The sequence below is a fragment of the Manis pentadactyla genome, chromosome 1 (genome assembly GCF_030020395.1).
Source record: "Manis pentadactyla isolate mManPen7 chromosome 1, mManPen7.hap1, whole genome shotgun sequence".
NCBI classification, from domain to species: Eukaryota; Metazoa; Chordata; class Mammalia; order Pholidota; family Manidae; genus Manis; species Manis pentadactyla.
The window spans coordinates 103,031,343-103,053,201 of record NC_080019.1 but is presented as its reverse complement, the minus strand read 5'-3'; the positions used below and the strand labels follow the sequence as shown (position 1 = coordinate 103,053,201).

Here is a 21,859-nt window from a genome sequence, read left to right as displayed (position 1 = left end):
GCCCCTTTAGCAGCTCTCTTGCTGTTAGGAAGTTTCTCAGACTGCGTGCCTTTCTTTTGTCCCAGAGCAGCCGGATATGGATCCCTGGATCCCTGCTTTCCACAAGTGGCTAGAATCTCAGTCTCTCCAGGAATCCTATCTGTCTTAGCTTTCCAACCCCCTAATCACGAGAGTACCTTGCAAGCACCATGAAATGTAGGTTTGTGCTCCCAGAGCAGATCTCCCGAGTTAGGTATTCAGCAGTCCCAGGCCTCCACTCCCTCCCCGCTCCATTTCTCTTCCTCCTGCCAGTGAGCTGGGGTGGGAGAAGGGCTTGGGTCCCACTGGGCCACAGCTTTGGTATGTTACTCTGTTCCATGAGGTTTATTCTTTTCTCCAGGTGTATGCAGTTTGGCACAGTCCTACTTCCTGTTGCTCTTTCAGGATTACTTGTATTAATTATATTTTCATATTATATGCAGTTTTCGGAAGAAGCCTCTGTCTCACCTCTCATGCCACCATCTTTAATCCTCTCTCCGTTCTCTGCCTCATTTTTTCTTACACCCTATATCTACTCTATTAGTAAAACCTGTTGGCTCTGCCATCCTTTTCACCCCTCAAGCCACCGTCATCTCTCACTTAGATTACTTCAGTAACTCCTCACTGCAGGATCTCCCTGCTTCAACCCTTGTCCTCTCTGTTCACAATACAGCAGCCATATTTCAGCACGTGAGTCAGGTCCTGACACTCCTCTGCTCCAGTGTCTGCACTACATTCCCAAATCCACTCAATGGAAAAGCCAAAGTCTTTCTAAGGACTATTTATTTCCCTATTCTATTTCAAGTGGAACACAATTCTTTTTGGTATTCTTTGAACCTGCCAGGCATATGAGAAAACGGCTTTGGACTCAGTTTGCATTCTACCTCTATTGCTAGCACATCTCCAAACTTTAGTTTCCCATCTTCAAAATAGAAATCATGTACCATCTACCTCATAAGATTAAGGTGGAAATGCTTTTTAACCCTAAGGCTTTCTAAATAAGTGCAAGGGTTTTTCAACATAATTTTCAAATATGAGTTCTAAAACTTGTCTTGCTTTGCTTGAAAGTTTCTTGTTATTGATAGTCCCCTGTTATATATGATCAACTCAGACAACATCTAGTACATGGTTTCTTTTATGCCAGGAACTCTGGGGATATTAGTGTAGCCAGGTCATGTTCTCTCGAAGAATTGACATGCTAGAAGTGGGACATGGACGTGTTAAAACAGAAGTACATAAAGCATTGCAGGTGGCCTAGTAAAAACAGAACATATATGAAGTATAGTGGGACAGTGAAAGAATGTCAGACCTCCCAGAATTGACAGGGAGGTGGGAGTAGGGGAAGCCATGCAGTTTTATAGAGGTGACCTTATATGGAATACTAATAGATGGTAGGTAGGGTTAGGCAAACAGGTAGGGGAAGGAAAAGCCTCTCTGACTACTCCTCTGTCATACTCTTAGAGCAATTTATCACAATTCTAATTACTTTCTTTTGAGGGTGGTTATTTATTCATTGTTGATCTCACCCACCAAATTTTACCCTCCCCAGAAAGGCCCCATGTCTTTCCTATTCATTTCTGTTCCCCAGCATGGTTCTTGGACCGAGGAAGGAAGGGAGGGAGGGAGGGAGCAAGGAAGGAATGAAGAGAGACCATGTCACCAAGGTATGAGCACAAGTTTGGGTGTCAGAGGGTCCTAGTTGGAGTCCCAGATCCACTGCTTACCAGCTGTACAACCTTGAACAAGTTATTTACTCTCTATGTGCCTTAGTTCCCTTATCTGTAAAATGAAGATAGTAATGGTTGTAATAGTTGCTCCTTCATAAGGTTGTTGAGGAATTACTGAGCTAGTTCTTGGAAAGGGCATAACACATTTGCTGGCACAAATTTTAATGCTAGCCCTATCCTCCAAGGTTGTCATCCCCTTGGGCCACATTACAAGGACTCTTTTAAAACAAAGTTGAGGTCTTTCCGTCTATCCAACATCTAAAACTTTCAAGCATCATGGCAACTAAGGGTTTTCTGTTTTGTTTCATTTTGCAGCTTAGGTTTTTTTTTAAAGGACAATTTTATTGATGTAATTAACATAACATTATAAGTTTCAGGTATAAAATATAATGATCCATATTTGTGTATATTGTAATATGATCACAATAATTTTAATTAATACCCATCACCATGCATATAAATGTTTTGTGATGAGAACTTTTAAGATTTACTCTTAGCAACTTTCAAAAATGCAATACAATGTTATTATCTATAGTCACTAGGCTGAATGTCTCCATGAATTTTTTTTTTTGGTATCATTAATCTACAATTACATGAGCAACATTATGGTTACTAGACCCTCCTTCCCACCCATCCTCCCCAGTCCCTTTCCCTTTGGTAACTATTAGTCCATTCTTGGGTTCTGTGAGTCTTCTGCTGTTTTGTTCCTTCAGTTTTTTTCTTTGTTCTTATGCTCCACAGATGAGTGAAATCATTTAATACTTGTCTTCTTCCACGTGGCTTATCTCACTGAGCATAATACCCACTAGCTCCATCCATGTTGTTGCAAATGTTAGGATTTGTTTTCATCTTATGGCTGAATAATATTCCATTGTATATATGTACCACATCTTCTTTATCCATTCATCTACTGATGGACATTTAGGTTGCTTCCATTTCTTGGCTATTGTAAATAGTTGCAGCTTAGGTTTTTTATATAGACACACACTCACACTCACTTTTAGTGTCTTCCTTTGATTTACTTAAAGAAAATGAACTTCTATGGTTGAATGCCTCAATTACATTACCATTAGAAACAATACCTACAGCAAATTGCTTTATCTCAGTTACTCATTTTGGAGGGCACTTGTATTTCAGGGTTGTCCTTGGCTATCTTTCTGACCCAAGTGAAAACATTCAGGATCCAGTGAGTGACAAATTCTTCAAGAAGGTGTGGGTTGCAACTGCAGCTCGAAATGCTACAATTTATGATAAGGTGAGGTTCACATATCTCCCCACCCTTTTTTATAATCGAATCATATCACAAAAGCACATCATTACTTCTGCATATTACTGGTATTCTTAATGAGTAAAAAAACAGTGCACTCCCAAGTTGTAATAAAATACCTCTTTACAGACATTAAAAAACAGAGAATCAAAAAGCACCATGTATTATACTTTAGAAGAGACTTTAGTGGCCTTCTGATCTGTCATCTGATTCACAAATCCCATAATAAGTATCTTTAACAGGTGGTAACCCAGCCTTTGTAAATATTTAGTGACAAAGAGAAAAGAGGCTGATGGGATGGAAAAATGAGTCAGACCTGGATTCAGTCCAGCTCACCCAGTTGCCAGTGATATAACAGTGTGTAGTGACTTGACTTTCTTAGCCTTCCTTTCCTATAAATTGGAGGGGATATTCAGTGGAGTGGTTATAAAGAGAGAAAATAGTCTATTAAATATATTTAGTACATGGTGCATACTAAATGGTATCCATCCTTATGATGAAGCTTATTAATAATGAGATACTTCTTTTGTTGGATAACTCTAATTTTGGAAAGCTGTTTTAAAACCAGCTCCATTTGTTAGGGAGAACAAATACATCTTCTGGTAAGTTCTATCCATTGGTTATGACAAAGAATGTACAAGAGTTAAGAATTTTCCATCAGTGGAACAGATTACTTCATGAAGTAGCGAACTTTATGTCATAGAAAATATTCAAGATGAGATCTGTTGACCATCTAATCAGAAACTGGGTAAGAAGGTGTACTTTTCATGACTTCCAGAGTCCAGCACAGAGAATTCATCATTCCTATGAAACATGACAACTATCTACATAGCCATATTTCATACTGAAGGCTGTGATCAAATAGGTCATGTGCGTGGAATCTTTTAGAATGTAATTTTAAAAATGCAGTGCACATATCCTGTACTGTTTGTATCCTGGACTTGGAGGGTAACAGCTTGAAAGACATTTGGGAAGTAAATATATAACATGTAATATATAAGTATATAAAAAATATATATATATATAAATAAATCAGGTAAATCAAATATGGGCCATATCTTAAATGGCATGGAATTTTTTTCTGAGGTGTGAAAATGGTTTTGTGGTTATATATGCACACATCCTTGTTTTTAAGAAATACTTGCTGAAGTATTCAGGAGTGAAGTGTTGTGATGTGTGAAACTCATTTTCAATTAGAAAATGTGCATACTTGATAATTTAGAAGTTTTTTAAGATATTTAAAAGATATTGATAACTTCAGATATGAACTGTACATCTGTACATACAAAAAAAAAGTTAAAGAAAAAATGTGTAATTCTTTTCTGAGACTAGTAAAATTCAGGATGATTTTGCTGATATCCAGGACTTGTATGATTATTATCCAGATATTTTACTTGAATGTGGAATAACATCAGTGAAATTCCTCGACCTTATCCTGAGGTTAATGACTTGTGTAGATAAGATATCAGGATCTCTCTCTTGATTTTTGGAGGATGGAAGTAATCTAACAGTCTCTTTGTAGCAAATAAGAGAACAAGTCTTCAATCAGGCCTGTGCTGCAATGTAAAATTAATATGTGCTCCATAAAACAAAGGTTTTCTCTGTTGGAATGAGGATTTTTCATAAAGGGGGTATGTTTTCTCTTACACTTATCACTGAGTTTCCTATCTGTGTTTTAATCAGGTGTTCCGGTGCCTTCCCAGTGATGAAGTACACAATTTAATTCAACTGAGAGACTTCATAAGCAAGCCCATATTAGCAAAGGAAGATCCCATTAGAGCTGAGGAAGAACTGAAAAAGATTCGTGGGTTCTTGGTACAATTCCCCTTTTACTTCTTGTCTGAACAAAACCTGCTGCCTTCTGTTGGAACAAAAGAAGCCATCGTGCCCACAGAGGTTTGGACTTAAGAGTTATATTTATTTGCAGCTCAAGGACTTCCACCCTGGGAAGTGCACACAGGGACTTCCTCGAGACCCTAACAGCCAAGACCACTCTTTAATCCAACCCATGAGCCTTTTTGTGTTGGCTGGGAAGAGCTGTAGCCGTACTGATAGGACACTAAATTCAGCAGGGCCTTATAATCCCTCGCAGCCATCTTTGTGGAAAAGGGACTGCATTCTTACAGGCATGACATACTCAGAGACTTAAACACACAAAGTATGATGTACACCAAAGTGCATGTCCTTTGCTAACAAGAATTTACCTGTACCTGCGATCTAGGTTGCCAAAAAGTGTCTGAACTTCCTTATTCTCCTCTGACCTTCATTTATGCAGCTGATGTTTTGCTGGACCTGTCCTCATCTCAAAGTCCTTACAGATACATCTGAGGTACTGTTTATTACTAGAAGAAGTGGAGATGATGCTTCAGGTTTCTTCAGGGCCACATCAGATGCCCCTGCCTGTCTGGTCCTGAAGTAGGAGTATTCACCCAACCAAAGACATGGTCATTATTCCTGGCCAGCGACTGAAAGGACAGGGCAGACTTTATCTACAGAGCAGCCCATGTTAGGCACTTCTGATAACATTGGCACTGTGTATCTTGATAGCACAGAGCAAGAGGAAGGAATGAAATTCAGATATTGAAGCAGAGATTTCACTTTGCCTTCAAAGCCACTGACAAGATGTATCCTTTTGATAGGACCTAGCTGATAAATTTGAAAACATACATAGGGTATTTGATTTCACAACAAACCATAAAACTCAAAGACAGAGCATGCAGGCTTCAGAAACCTCTCATGTGTCCACAGGGATCTGATCCAGATAAGAAAAAGATGATTTCCTGTAGTCCTGTAAAATGTCCTATCATCCTTGGTTGCTGGATTGATTGAAATTTGAATTTCTGTATTTCAAAATCAAACAGTGAATGCAATTTGTCTTTTGAGAGCATCAGAGGCTTCAGAACTCCTACCAAGTTAATAAGTAGGAGCCTAACCTTATTTGACATTCAGCTCTCCAGCTATGTTATCTTCCTTATGAAAAATTAGTCGTTTGCAAAATATATGCTACTACTTAGCTAACATTATTAAATATACATTAACATTCCACCAGGGCTTCCAAAGAGGTTAAAATAGTTATTAATTCACATTGTCCTAATCTGTGAATTGTTCTGGAAACCCAATTTTCTTTTTTGGATGTTATCATACCCGTTGGTACACCATAGCTCTAATTTTACTAAGCAAAACTGTTTTTATAGCCTGAAGAGCTGTGGATTCCCAAAAGTCCTGTACCCCTAAAACATGGTGTAGATGCATTGATCACATGTCTATGGATTACGTGGAAAGAATCTTGTTAGAGTTGTTCTTCAAAGAAGCAGGGACCCAATCTCTGTTTTCATGGAGCTAATAATCTGGTGAAAAATGTTAAATAGGACACAAAGTCAGTGATCAGGGTTTGTGGAAGGGAGACATACCCAGCAGAGGATTTACAGCTAGAAAACATTGCACAAGTGAGGTGGACTATGTAACCAACAGTGAAATGAATATGCTTTATTAATGAGTTACTTCTCAGATGGCTGAAGATGGTAAAATGACTTCATTCTATTGCAGTTGTAAATAAGACATTTGCTGTTTATCAAGTTTGATTGGCACTTAGAGGGCTCAGAATATTGAAATACCAAAGGATTTCATATCTTTTATTTTTAAATATTTTTAAAATCATGGAACAGTCAAACTGGCTCTTGATTTTGTGCAAAATGCTCCCATAAAACCATGAAAAATAAAAGCCTAAAACAGCCCTTTCTCTTAAAAAAAAAAATCACTTAATCAAACCTCTGTCCGTTTTATAGATGAGAAAACTGAGGCCTAGATTGGTTCAAAGACTCACTTATGTTCACCCATTTTGTAGATGGTGGAACTGGACTAATGGAATGGCTGCAGTCCATTATTGGCCTCTCCTTTCACTTAGTCATTGCCCAAACAGGAGATGCAATAAATAGATTTCAGACAGATAAGCTCTTTAGAACCCTGTGATATCATGTATTTGTGCTTGTCTGTCTCCCCCTACTGGAATATAAGCTCCATGGGACAGGGACTTCCCTGTGTTCATAATGTATCCCCAGAGGCTGGAAGAGTACCTAGCACATAGGAGATGCTCCATAAATGTTTGTTGGATGAATAACTGAGGTGGAGAGAGCTTATGAAATGAAAAAGGTACAAAATTGTCTGACACCTTACTGCTGGTTTCTGTGGCAAGTTTCTTTTCTACTGCAGATTCTCAAAAACAAGATGCTCAGTGGCGAAAGTGAGAGGCTACAGGATTTACTTGGACGGATTTTGTGGAAAATTCTGTGCAATAATTGCCTGTTTTGCAATAGCTGTTTACATAGGGCAGCTTCTGCAAAAATCACATGGGATGTGGACAGGAAATAATACTGTATGACCTAATACCTCTAATTCTCTGACATCATTACTACCTAATAGAAGTTCAAATAATTTACCTTTAATATTGCGATGTCTGATACAAACTTTAAAATGCAAGTGATTCAAAGCTTTGAAAAACTGCTATGTATGAATCTGTTCAACCTTTCAAATTGACTATAATCTTCTGAGATATATATATATATATAAATGCTGTACCTGAGGATCTAACAAGGAAATGTGTTAGGGTTTCATTAATCTCTGATAATCTCTGCAATAGTTTTTGTTTTCAAGAAGGAAAAGTTCTATGATTATAAGAAATGAAGGGTAAAGAGTGGTTATGGCCTATTAAAGCTCTTCGACTGGCCAAGTGTAGCTGTGGGAGGACACTCCCTCAACGTAGCAGGTCTGGTACAGGCATTTGCTCTGTACCATGCGTCTGCTCGGTGACTCACAGAGAGGCTTGGAGAACTGGTCATTAGATAGTTGGGTGGCATATTATAAAACAAATTATTGGTTTTATTTTAATAGCACCTTCCCAAGGAAATTTTATCTGCCAGTAGTCAAAAAGATGAGCCATTAGTCTCTTACATATAACTTGGGAAATTGTACTATGTCATGAATTAGTAGCCTTCCAGATGAAAAAGTAGAGAAGTCTTTTTTAGTTGTAAGAGTACGGACAGAACAGATTTTATATCATGAAGAACCTTCAGTTCTTTCTGAATCTTCTCATTCCTGATTCCTTCAACCTCTGTCCCCAACCAGAGCACCTCCTTATTATGTAAAACATTTCAGAGGACGAGAAAAAGCTTTCTAGTAAACACAAAATTAGACTTCTACAGTAAGTCTTCGGTTTAACTCACACTTTTAAGTGACTGAGCTAATTTATTATTTTTTAACAGAGCTAATCGTTCTTTGTAACATCCCTGATCTGATGGGGCACTTGAGTGTCTTCAATCACCTGTCACCACCCGCTTGTGACATGGCTCTTCATGGCTTCTCATCCTCTCTACTTACTCTTGTATAAAACGAGCAGATGCTAAGGGATTTTAAGTATGCTTAGGAATACATTTTAATTTCCTCGTTAGATCCTCTCCTGGCAGTTGGGAAGTTTTAAAGTGGGTTTTGCCAGGTATAAACCTTGTGAAATTCTTGAATCTAGAAATTCACTGGAAAAGAAATTCTATTCACTTATCAAAAAGTTGCAGGTGAATAACCAATGGATTTTCATTATTTTTAGGGGGGCAGTTACCATAATGTGATCCCTAATGGCATTCAATTCACATGTGAGATATTATTGGCTTTGACTAGAGTTTGGAAGAATTCATAAAAGGAATCAAAAACGTTATGGCATAGTTTCTTATAGGTTAATTTTCCTTAATACCATCTTTAATTTTTAACTTAAAAATAGAAAGTAATCAAACATAAGTGAAAACTTGTCACAGTAATCATTTTAAACTTTTAAGTTTTAAAGTCAGAGACTAGGATGGCAATCCAACGAAAATGTGGATTGGATTACTTTCTCCTATTCCCAAACAGTTATAATTGTTCACTTTATTCTAGATAAATGTACTTACATGAATGTCATCCTGCTTGTGCTTAAAGTTAGAAAATAAAACATCACATCCTCCTAATGTATATTCCACTTGGATTCTTCACATAAAATGGTCTGGGCAAAAGGTACTGATATCCTCCTAACCCACTCTAAAAATTCATACTAAAGTATTGCAGCTGGAGCACACATCTCTCTGACACAAAAGACAAAGACTTGGTGATGAACATCCATTCAGAATCCTCATATTCTGGAGAGAACTCGGGCTCCTAGCCTCACTTTTACAGCAGGGTTTGGTAAACTAAGGCTGGGCATTCTGTTTTTGTAAATAAAGTTTTATTGGAACACTGCCATACCTATTCATTTACATGCTTCAAGACCAAATGATCTGCAAATCCTGAAATAATTCACCATCTTTAAGAAAAGCTCACTGAGCCTTTCTCCAGAGAGAGCAGAGTACCTCAGCCAAACATATTTCTATGTTTTAATATCTTCAATAGACAAGGTTTTCAAGTCTCCCTATCCAGGGCCTAACATTCTAGAATGGGTTTATTCTAAGAACAAGGTCAGGTCCTTTCAGGAGTGAAAATTGCATGGGTTTTGGTCGGTAAAGAAATGTCAGCTAAAGCAAGCTTCTCCCAGCTGAGCACTCATAGGCAAGCATGATTGGTAATGTTTCTAACTAAAGTGTCATATAAATGAGGCCTAGGGGTTTGTGTTCAGAATGACAATTGTGAACTCAAGAAACTCAGTTTCCCTGAATGTTCTGTCTGTGAAGCTTTGGAAATGATAACATTTATCCACTCTGTGCCTCACAATCAGGGCTTTCTGTGCCTGGTCCCTAATTGCTTTTTTGAAAATGTAAACATTTACCAATGAAACAATCAAAAGAGTGAAATCAGCACGGTCCCTCTATTTGAAAACGATTCTTCAGTCTCCACATGGGGTTTTAGAGCCAGTGTGCTGTACCTCTGAGCTAGACAGAAAAGTGTGCCTGCACAGCCCTTCCCCGCACCCTACTGTGGGCCCCCATAAGGGTCAATTTCAGAGTCACAGAGCCCCCTGCTGTCCCAGTCCTCTCACCTACGGGGCATGAAATTGTGATTAGAAGACCAATATGGCACTGCATTAAGCACATAATGAGCAAGACCCAGTACGGGTGCTGGGGTGCATCAGTGAACAAGTCCGACCAGTTGCCCCACCTTTGTGGTACTCATATTTTAGTGAACTGAGAGCAAAGCTACTTCCATTCTGAAAATAGGAGGTGTTTGGAGGTAAGTGTAGGAATTTTACCAAGCTGGAGAGAACAGTGAAGACTGCAGTATAATAAATGCTGGTCTCTAAGACAGTACAGTAGGAACCAGAAAACCACAATATTACTTCTGCTACCAATAACAATTACAGTACTAGCTAATATTAGTGACCAGGGCCTCTTCTAAGCCCTTTACATGTTCTAGCTGGTGCACTGTAGCTCAGGGACCCAAACAAATGCCAAGGCTCAGCATGTGGCCATGGCTCTCAGACTGCCCTTTATCCCTTTCCAAGTCCCTGGAGCCTTCCCTGCAACCCCCAGGTGCATGAGATCAAAGTGTGGGACTAATCAAGTTCCAGTGTGAGATGCATGGGCTTCAGCATTCAACAGAACTGCTCGGCTGCTCCCAGACCACATTGCTGACCCATGGAATTATAAGCAAATCAAATGGTCACTGTCATAGCCCCTAAGTTTTGGGGTGGTTTTTGATCCAGCAATAGAAAATTGATGCCTTCTTCAGGGTATTCTGTTTTTCCTTCTTCATACCCTAACTGCTCTATGACCTACTGTCATCTGGTTTCTAGCCACTCCAGCAAAACTGGACCCACCTGGGTTTTTTGCACTTTTTATTAATATATAACACAGTGCAAAAAAGTGTGTATATAATAAATATGCAATTTCATGTTTTTCACAAACTGAATACACACATCTCAGCAGCATCCAAATCAAACAAGAGAAGCTGCCTTTTGCCCCCACCCTTCCCAGGCTTTCCTGACTCCCCCAAACATAGCTTCATTTTGTCTGGTTTTTTTAGACAAGGACACATTCAGTCTTTATCTCACTAGACCCTGCTGAAGCTTTCCTTGGCTTCGAAGTGACTGGTCACTTTTTTATGTCACAGTGGCTCCCCTTTCTCTAGTTCTCCTCCTCAGGTTCAGTGGGTGGGGTGCTCCCCTCACTTCTCATTCTGCACAAGGCGCAGGTGATCCCATCGACCCCCGTGGCTGCATCACCCTGTATGTGCCCACCTGCAGCCCCATTTCACTGGGACACATTCTCAGGAAGCACAGGTGAGGGAGTGGGTAAAGCAAGGCGAGGAAGGGCGAATCCAGTGAACAGTAGATTCCAGAAGGGGGTTACCGCTGGTTACCGCTGAAGCCAACAGGGCCCGACCCCACTGGCACCTATGAGGGCTGGGGGAGGCTGAGGTCCTTCTCCATAAACAACCTCTTCTTACTGGTTGATTGTTGCCTCTGGGGTGTCATTTCAATCCCCTGCACTTCTAGAACCTTCCTGCGCACAGGTCAGTAAGCCTCCCCGGGTCAGAGACCCCGCAGAGAAGCCGCGAGAAGCCCATGGGGCAAACGCAGCTGCAGCTGGGAAACCGCCCTGGGCGGCTGCCGCTGAACTCAGGCAGCGGAGGGCGTCTGCGCAGGGGCATCAACAGGGTGTTTTTTTTTCATGATGCAGTAATTCTTACCCATCCTGGAGGCGTGTAATTTCTTTGAGGGCAGGAATCTTCTTTTTCCATAACTTCGTACTTGGCTTGTCAATGGCGCAGAACACATCATTCCGATTATGTGAAAAGTGAGTTGAAAAGCTGTCTCCTCCACCCTCTTCCCCCAAGGCTGTCTGCTCATGGTAGGTGGTTCGGGCCAATCCAGAAAGCTTGGAGAACCCAAAGGAATGAGTGGTTTTATGTTAGGGTGCTGTGCTAAAAAGTGGATTTCTTAATTTTCTTGTAGCATTTGTTAAGTCTCAATCACTGTTTAAAAATATGAAATATAGTTAAAGTTGTGGTGATGGAACCTTTAAATGTCAGGTCCGAATCTCATTTGAAAAATATGGGAAATTAAAATTAAATAGCTTTCCCTATGATATTTGGCGACTCACTTTCTAGACAATAGATTGAAGCGCTGGGGCAGAATTGTCAGATAAACTCAGTAGGCAGACACTTGGTGATTTATGAGAAACAACAAAAGGAGCAGTACTTTTAAAAATCCTTTAAAATAAAGACATCTTCGGAGCCCCATCTTCATAAACTTTTTTCATTCATAAGCAGCTTCCGTGACAATGCAATCCCTAGATAAAGACACAGGGACCCCACGGTGGAAGCCCAGAGGAGGAAGCTCTTGATGGGCAGTTCAAAATCACCTGCCCCTCACCCTGCTAATCACCTGCTTTGATGCCCAGAACAACGGGCTCTATCACAGATTCCTTTTTGTTTTGAAACAAGTCCTAAGCGTCCTTGGACGCTTCTATTCTCTTTTCCTCTCAGTCTTTCATATGCGTTCTCTTTATAAAGTCTGGATTTTTTTCCCAGCTTCTTTTTTCTTTACCCAGAGACATCTCAGAGGTTAGCTACCACACACATGGGCCATTGTACTCCTTCCTCCCTTTTCTTTTTTCTTTCAGATTTCTTTTTTCCCAGGTGGATACTTGGACATTGCTCTGTTCTTTTCATGAGTTGCTTATTTGTGTACTAACTCTGCTTCCTAGATGTATATTACCTTCCTGTACTTGCAAAAGTCCCAAAGCCTTTGCCTTCCTACTCACACTGAACTCTATTACAAGAATTGTCAAATGGTTGTCAAATTCTGTCCACAAAAAGGAACATCATGATAGATTTCCAATACCTGCCAAAGAAGCCCATCATATTCAGAACCCGGACTTCAGTTAATCTGGGGTATTTTTCATTCACTTAAGCCAAACACAGCTGTTCTTCTATTGCTGTAAGTGGTGGGATCTGTTTCACCTGACTTTGTTTTTTAAAAACATATTTGCAAATTACATACATATTAGTAAGAATCCTGGCCTTTGTTTAGAAGTGAAAAGCAGTGTTAAAGGGAGAAGCATCCTCTTAGACACTTTTGCAGGTCCGAGAGAGCTCATGAAATGGGGTAGTTCTCAAAAGGAATGGTTTACTGCAAACAAAATGGCTACTGTGACAGCTCTGAAATAATGCAGCTTTGAAATGATAGGCATTCTTTTTCTTTCTGCTAGTCTGTGTTTTTCACACATGAAAACATGGATGCACATCAAATAAAAGATTAAGTATCGTGAATAATAGCAAAACAGTGGGGAACCAAATACTCATTTTTCATTAGGAAAAAGAAAAAGAAAAGATGCAAATTAATCCCTGCCATTTTTTATTTATAGAAACAAAAATCCTGCTCAGGACAAATGCAGCCATTTTTTTTTGCTATGCAAAGCAAGATATAGATGAGTATTGAGAGTCCGAGGGGAAAACAGTTGCTAAGCCATAGTTTCTCCCATCATGTAAACTGAGGAATCAATTACTGAAGCTTACCTGAGTCTGTAGAGTTACCACAACTGAGAAACTCTGCACAGAAGCAAACTGCTACATTATTCTTATCTTGGCTATTTTTTTGTATTTTGAGGAGCCCAGAGTGTAGTGTTCCAGAGCCTCAAAGAGCTCTTTGTTCCTATGCTAAAATATGTGCATGATGGACCATTACCAGCCTCCTATGAGACCCTGCCTCTGTGTAAGCAGGATACAAACTGCTCAACCTGTGTCTACCTGGAGGCAGACACCAGCCATGGAGCATCACTTTATCCCTTTGCAGATGGCACCAAAACCAGTAAACTTCAAGCAAGACTAAATAGATTTCCTTCCTTCCTTCCTTCATCCCTTCCTTCCTTCCATCCTTCCTTCCTTCCCTCCTTCCCTCCCTCTTTTCTTTGTTTCTTTTTTCTTTTGCCTTGCTTGATCTTCAAAAGATTTGTAATTAGGAATAAAAATTGGGAGGAATCAAAGATAGATAACCTTAATTGAACATCCATTATAGGCCAAGCTTCTGGTTTTATTGTTCAGGGCAGTCTTGTAGTAAAGAATATATAAGTCACTAAGTGAAAGTGATTTGAAAATTGTAAAGGACCGTATACACATAAAGCATGTACCTAAAGACAGAAATAGCTTCAGGATTCCTTCGGGATTACTGCTTTGGTAATTGCAGATAGCATGCACCAGGCCCAAAGACTCTGAATTTTCTCTGGTAAATATAACTCCTCAACTTGAAAGCAAAGAGCCAGGGGCAGGAAGAATCTGGGCCTGAGATGATATGGGAAGTTTGTGTGGGTGTTTTCATCAGAGCATGCCAGGGACACATAACAGAGCAGGTAAGCCTACAGAAGAGCAATGTAATACAACGAACTGGCCCACCCTTTTCCAAAGGCTTAGAACATTTTCCAGTATGATCTCAGAATAGCTGCTCAGGGCAGATCAGATCAGCTGTTATCTTTTCACATTTTATGAGGCAGAGAACTGAGAGATTAAATAACATGAATAAGGTCTAGATAATGAGCAGAGAAAAAGGAACAGACCTCCCAGGTGTTCAGAGCTGCCCGAGTAAAGCCCCATCTCCCTGTGAGGCTGAGGTGTGAGTCCTGCTGCAGTGGCCTGTGGACCACTCTGCGCTGCTTGTCACTTTCCCCCACCAGCAGGCCACAGATGGCATTAACTGCAGCCCAGGTTTAGATGCTTCATTAACCTTTCCTGACCTTCTCTATTCCATTTCCAAAACCCCCAATGATCTGTTTGATTCTTGAATCTTATCCTGAATGGATATGGGGGATAATTAAAAACATACACAGTTGTAACTCTGAAGGAAAACACAGACTGGTTTACTAAGTCCTTTGGCAAAGGCAGGACTGAGAATGGACTCGAGTCAAATCCCAGCTCCATCAGTATTTTACTGGGTATCTTCGGGCAAGTAACACACTCACTCTAAACCTTAGTTTCTTTTACAACACAAATATTTTCTGAGCACTTACTATATATGAGGCCCTGTGCTATGTTTGAAAGAGACTATGATGGGAAACCTGCTAAGGGAATCTACAGAATGAACAGCACAATCAATGTTAGATCTGGAGGGGATTTTTGAGAACCTTAAAAAGAAATCTAATGCCCTAATTTTATATTTCATCACTCTCTACCTGTCATCTCACAGTGCTTTGGTCACTGCCATCCAAGCCACAGAGATTTTCATGCTTCTCATGGTTCACTAGGGTCATCTCATTGCTCAGACGGGTGGCTCCTCTACCACCTTGGCCTCTCAGTTATCCTGAGCTCCCCTCCAGTGCTTGTGAAGTTCACCTTTACTCCACCTTAATCATCCCTACTGGGACTCAGAGATATGGTCTGAAGTGATTTTCAGATTTTAAAACTATGAGCATTTTGTAATCATTGATTTATTCATCAAATATTTAGTAAGGGCCTACAATGTCCTGGGCACTGTTCTGAGTCCTGAGCTTGCAATAGTGAACAAAGACCAGCCCTTGCCCACAGAGGGAAAGGAGACCGACAACAAAGAAGTAAAAGTGGAAGAGAATTTCAGATGGTAGAAAGTCCTCAAAGAAAGAGGGTGGCAGTGTGTGTGAGTAATGAATTGCCAAGTCCTGAAACAGAAAGCGTTGCTAGTTAGGGTGATCGAAAGGATCTCTCTAAGGAAGTGGTATTTCAGAGACATCTGAGTGGTAAGAACATGAGTGGAAATGTTGCAGGCAGCAGGCACAGCAAGTGCAGGGGCCATGGGGCACTCCGGGGTGATTAGGAACAAGCAGAAGGCCGGTGCAGCTAGCTGAGTGTGAGGCGATAATAACGGGAAATGACATTGCAGTCACAGGCGAGGATAGGCCAGGTAGGACTTTTAAGTCTTCTCTAGGAGTTTGAATTGTATTCTAATTGTTAAGAAGTCATTGGAAGATTCTAAATAGAAAGGTGACTTGATATAATACATCTTTAAGAGATCATTTGGCTGGTACGGAGGGGACGAAGGCATAGAATGAGGTGGACAATGGTACACACCTGTCATAGCTAGTGTTTTTCCCAAAGCAGACCCTGCAGGACAGATTTGGATGCTGGCCATTTATTAGTAGGTGACCCCGAGAGCACAAGGGGAGGAGAGGGGAAAGTGAGACAGGAGAGGGAGAAACACCCATGAAGAGTGTATGAACAAGCAGATTCCCACTGTGAGCAGGGCCCAGCCCCCCTCCAGAGGGGTCACGTGACAAACAATCTTGCAGTCCTGAGAATGCCATCGGGCAGAGCAAGAGGGGCGCACACAGAGAAGCTCTCGGGGCACATGGAAACTGTCTGCCACCGCTCTGGGGAACTCAGAAGCAGGCTGTGGTCTTCAGTTTTATGTGTCAATATGGCTAGTTAGTCCTCAGTGAAATCAACCATTCATTTGGCTGTCACTGTGAAGATATTTTGTAACTGAATTTCATCATCAGTTGACTTTCAGTAAAAGAGATGACCCTAGATACTCTGAGTGGGCTTGAGTCAACCACTCGAAGGACTTTAAGAGCAGAACTGAGGCTTCCCTGAGCAAGAAATGCTGCCTGCGGAGAGAAGCTTCAGTTCACGCCCAGGAGTTGTAGCCCGCTGTCCCTGACGGCCTGCCCTACGGAGTTCAGACTGGACTTGCAGCCCCCACAATTGCAGAAGCCACTTCCTTGCAATAAATCTTTTACTGTGTATCTCCTACTGGTTCTGTTTCTCTGGTTGAATTCACACTGATAAGAAGACAGGAAAGAAGGAACCACACTGGTTATTTTAACAGATAACATGTAATATAAGGATTGACAAAACAGTCATCTGCTGACTGAACAGGCCAAATCATAATACTGAAGCAACCCTAGAGATTGGATCTGCAGGAAGCAACCACTACCCTTGGGCTGGAGGAACAAAGGGAAGATGAGGTTTTTTAAATGTAGAAGCTTGAAAGAGGAGACACACAAACTGGGCCCCAGACCTTTTAAGAGGTGGCCCAGGCCCGCTGGTGACAGTATCTCTGAGGGGCTTGGTAAGTCTGCCACTCTTTCTTAATGTAGATGTGGTTTGCCCATTTTCTTAAAGAGGATAGCCTGGCATGCCCCAGACTACTGGATCTCTACAAACTTTATGGAATTACTCTCTGGATTTTGGTAGACTTTTCCTCACACCCTCTGGCACACGTGTGCCTTACCAGAACATCCAGTCCTGCTCACAAAATCTGGTTAATTTTATGTAATCAGCATAGTGGAGTACTAGTATGTTCTGTGAATGTCAAAAAATCAATACCCCTCTGGACTCTATCAAAGAGAGCAAGGAAGTTAACGTAGCCCTGGGACAAGAAAATGAATGTGTCCTGCTGGCTCTCCTATGTAAATGAAAACCGCTTTTCAACTTCTTACCTGTTGGGAATTGAAAAGAATATGTTTACCAGAGCAATAACTGCAGCCACGTGCCAGAGCCTGTGCTGACTGGATCCCGGAACGAGGCAGTATCTGGCCCGGCGGCTGTGACTCTGAGCGCTGCTCAGCTGAGTTTACTGAGATCCACCAAGGCCCCCAGCTTTGTCCCAATCTCTGTGGCCAATCAGCTCTCCTAGGGATTCCTTGGGCTGCCTTTATGGCTCTGACACCCTCTCCTCTCCTACTTTAAGACAGAGATTCTGTCAGCTCTTAAGGGTACCCCAGGGTTATTCTACAAGGCAGACAAGTGAGACTTCAGGCAGCACAAACCTAGCTGGATTTGTAAAGAAATGACTTCAAGCAGAAAAACAGAAAATTGACAAGTGTTCTCACCTCTAGTCCTCTGTCATTTAAGCAGAGAGGCTGGGAAAAGAGGAGGAGTTTTTTCAAAGTGGGTTTCATGTGGTAGAATTAATATCTAAATAAAAACTGAAGATTTTTCTTCCCGAATCCCCATCTTACATTAATCTGCCCAGATACTGTTTTAGTTGTTCTCAAATGGTCCAACTATCAATTTTAGATATATGATGTGCTCAGGTTTCTGTAGAAAATGTAACTTTCTATTATCCATACAGAGTAAATGTGAAGATGAAGATCTGACAGTCTGTAGATTAACATTCTCTCAGCCTCTCTTTCAACTATCTGTAAAATAGGCACCTATTATCTGCAACCTATTGTCACAATAATATTGCTTGACAGCTTCAAACTCCAGCAGCTTTAAACGAGGACCACTTATCCTGGCTCACACATCTGTGGGTTGGCTGGGAGTTGGCTGATCTGAGCTGAACACATGTCCAGACCTGCTGCATGTGTCTCTTTTCCTTCTTGGACCACTGAGTTGGCCACATTTTCTTCTCATGATAATAGCAGAACACAAGAGGACAAGTGAAAACACAAATACCTCCGAAGGACTAAGCTGCAACGGGCTCAGGGTCACTCTGCCCACATTCCACTGGCCACAGCAAGCAGCATGTCCAAACCCCACATCTATGTGTCTAGTGGGGGGAATTGCAAAGTCACAGGGCAAAGGGTGTGGCTACAAGGCTACCAGACCGGGAGCCAGCAACTCAGTGTACCAAAACATCTAACAGAATTGCTCTTCCCCGCACTTAGGTCTCATCAAGTCAGTTCTGTCTGAGCTTTCCCTAAGTACACCTGGAACACTCTAAACACAACTGTCTTTCTATCTTTGCTTGACCGAGCTGCATTCTTCTGGTAACAAACCAGTACGTGCAGGGACTTCTCCTCTACATATTCTGGCTTCCTTCAACAGAAAGATTTCTGGAGCTCATGGTTACTTTAGCCTCTTAAATTTACCACTTGTGTAAATATAAAGGTGTGAGCAGCTCATAGAAGACTCATCTGCCCTGCCCCAAGTGAAGTAAGAGTCTTCAAATTTTCTGGGGGAAAAAAATCCCCTGATTTCAATACTCTTTAATATATTGCTTGTCATTTTAAAGATTATGGTTTTGTTGAGTGTTTGATGTATTCTGCTGCGGCAAAATAGGTATTTCATTCCTTTGCTTTCCCAGAGACTTAACACGATTCTGGCAACGTTTTCCTAACTACAAATCAGGTGCACAGGCTGACAGGGAGAGGGACAGCAGGAAGGACTATTTAAAACTGGCAATTACTGCGTTTGACACATCGCTTATTACTGAGAATTTGTATTCTTCATATTTCTCCTCACAGGGTATTAAATTTTGATTGAACCCAAGGACTTCTGACTGGTTTCCATAAATAAGGAAAACCCTGTAGAGTCTTAGGCAATGTTTTTATATGCAAAATGAGCTACTAACTTACCATGCTAATTGTTCCAGGATTTCTCCCGCTAAATCCTAAGTACTCTCTTCAGATTTGCACTAAATCTTCTACCAGCCTATGGCCTTCTGGGTGATAGCAATATTTTTCTTTATGAGGTTCTACTTCCATAAACATTGCATCACCTTTAGAGGAAATTTATACCTCTGTTTGTCTGGATCTTAGGCCAGAAACAGCCAATGAAAACATAAAATTTCTCAGAAATAAACAGAGGTCAATGTCATTGTTTCTGGTTAGCGAGGGCACAATCTCATCCTACAAAATTAGCATCAGAATTCACTGTGTACCAGGCCCCTATGCTAAGCCCTTTGCATACACCATCTTAGTGAGTCCTCGCAACAGCCCTGTAAGGCAGTTACTGACGAGAGAGTGACCTGGCCAACGCCTTACATGTGTTGGCAGAGCCTGGATTCCGATTCAGTTGCATCTGACTCCATGGGTTATTTTTAACATTTGAAAGGGCCCCTTGACTACTGATTCCCGACGAGAAAGGATTATTATGGGACCCCCTACCTCAGATGCATTACCAAAGCCTGCATCTGTTACATATTGTATTGACTCAACAAGATGAAATGCCTTAAGAACTGTCTTTGCATCCTGTTAATCCATTAAAGCAAATCCCTTATTATTTCCCTATACTTACTTTTTTCCACAAGCATGTGGTTCCAGGAGCCTGTTTCTTGCGTGTACCTATTGAACCCAGGACCCAACTATCTTCCTGTGGGCATCTCCAGATTGTTTATCCTGATTTTTCTCCCCACCCAATACACATGATTTTATATAACCACTCTCCTACACTGCCCTTTTTATTCACTTTTGTTTTATTCACTGCCCTTTTCAGTTATGAAATTTTCTTGCTTAAAAAGATGCTATTCATTTTATTGTTGTTAACAACCATTTGATCAATAAATATGAGAGATGCCATCTCAAAAAAAAAAAGATGCTATTCATAATAGCAAAAAAAAAAAAAGACTGGAAACTAACCAAATGTCCCTCAGTCGATGAACGGACAAATAATATGTGGTCTATCAATACAATGGAACGCTACTCAACAATAAGAAGGAGCTGATAAATGGTATACCGTGGATAAACCTCAAAAAGACTATGCTAAGTGAAAGAAGCCAGCTAAAAGGAGCACATGTCCTCTGATTCCATTCATATGGAAAGCTGAGAAAAGGTGAAATAATGAAGACAAAGCAGACTGGTGACTGTCTGGGCCTGGAAGGGGGTGAAGTAAGAAAGAGGGAGAAGGGATTGTGTTATGAAAATGCTCTATAACTGTATATGCTGATGGCTGCACAACTCAGTATATTTACCAAAAATGATTGAATTACATATTTGAAATTAGTGAATTGTACAGTATGTAAATTATACTTGAATAAAGTCTGAAAATAATTCATAGAGAACATTTTTTGGTCACATGAAAAATTCTTCGCACAGTAAGCTGCTAAGAAATGAATTTCTTCATTTTTACAGTGAAGAAAGGAATCCCTACCACAAAGACCGTTACATGAAGATCAAATGAAATATTAAAATGCAAGTGCTTTGAAAACTGAAAAATGGTTCCTAGAGATGGAAGATTCCTTTGACTCAGCAGTGGACAGAAATTATTTCATTATCTCCTCTAGGTGGTGCTAGAATCTAAAAATGAGCAGGTCCCTGGTGAAAGCTGTGCTTTATACAAAATTACCTTTCCCCATGAGGTCACAACCCTAAAGGGGGTTTTTAGTCCAATTGTCCTTGAGTACAGAGCCTTCTCCTGAATTGATCTTCAGATAACAGACATCCACCTTCCTTACTTGTCTTCTAACCACTCACAAATTGTCAGTGCACATTCCAGTTGTATGGGTCCCTATTTAGTAATGTGGCATTATTCCTGTGATGGAACCACCTTCATCTTCCATTTCTTTCCATTTTCATGGAACTTTAGTTTCCATCATAATTGCACACTTCTCTTCAGATGCATTTTTAATACTCTTAGTACTTCAGTACTTAATTGGAAATGATTGGTCAATTTATCAAATCATTTACAAAATGTCTCAAAAATAAACCCAAGCTCTGCAAACATGGAGAAATATCAGTGAAGAAATATGCCTGAAGAGCCCTTTGCTTGAACCATGTGTCGGTAGCAGGAGCAGCTGATATGCTGTTACTCTACTATGTGCTATGTCATTTTATATATAAGAAAACCCATGTTTAGAAAGTTGTAAGAAGAGCTTCTGCATCACGTTCAGGATTTCAGTCTGAGTCTAGCCTCCATCTCTCTCTTTTGCTGAAAAAAAAAAAAAGATGGGCTTATAGCTAGTCCTTTTGCTGTTCCTCTGATGGTTTCTAAAAGCGTTTGGTTCAAGTAGGAGAGCTAAGAGCCCAGAGCATAAGGCACATGGGCCCTGCTGTGCAGCAACACAGTGCATTATCTGAGCCCCTGAGCTCCCACAGGACCACTCTACTCAGTTCCAGTGGGTAACAAGGCTGGTCCTTTGAGGGAGTATGAAAGCCAAAGCCTGTGCCTCACGATGTGTCTTGCAAAAGGAAGAATACAGAAGCAGCATGAGAACATGCACACGGGAGTTGTGCAAACAGACAAGTCACTACCAAGAATTCCTCGC

The 21,859-nt window shown here is 40.8% G+C and overlaps 1 protein-coding gene across 4 annotated transcripts in view; it reads left to right on the top strand.

Annotated features, from left to right (window-relative positions):
• Window positions 1–9,270, top strand: part of PLD1 (phospholipase D1) — a 220,028-nt gene extending 210,758 nt beyond the window's left edge. For 3 of the 4 annotated variants that reach the window (XM_036930885.2, XM_036930886.2, XM_036930887.2), the window contains 2 exons: window positions 2,883–3,000; window positions 4,696–9,270. In XM_036930885.2, coding sequence (XP_036786780.2) covers window positions 2,883–3,000; window positions 4,696–4,920 — 343 coding nt within the window. In that variant the 3' untranslated portion in view covers window positions 4,921–9,270. The remainder of the gene's footprint in view (window positions 1–2,882; window positions 3,001–4,695) is intronic. The other variant, XM_057499971.1, reaches the window with a different exon arrangement.
• The last annotated feature ends 12,589 nt before the right edge of the window (window positions 9,271–21,859 follow it).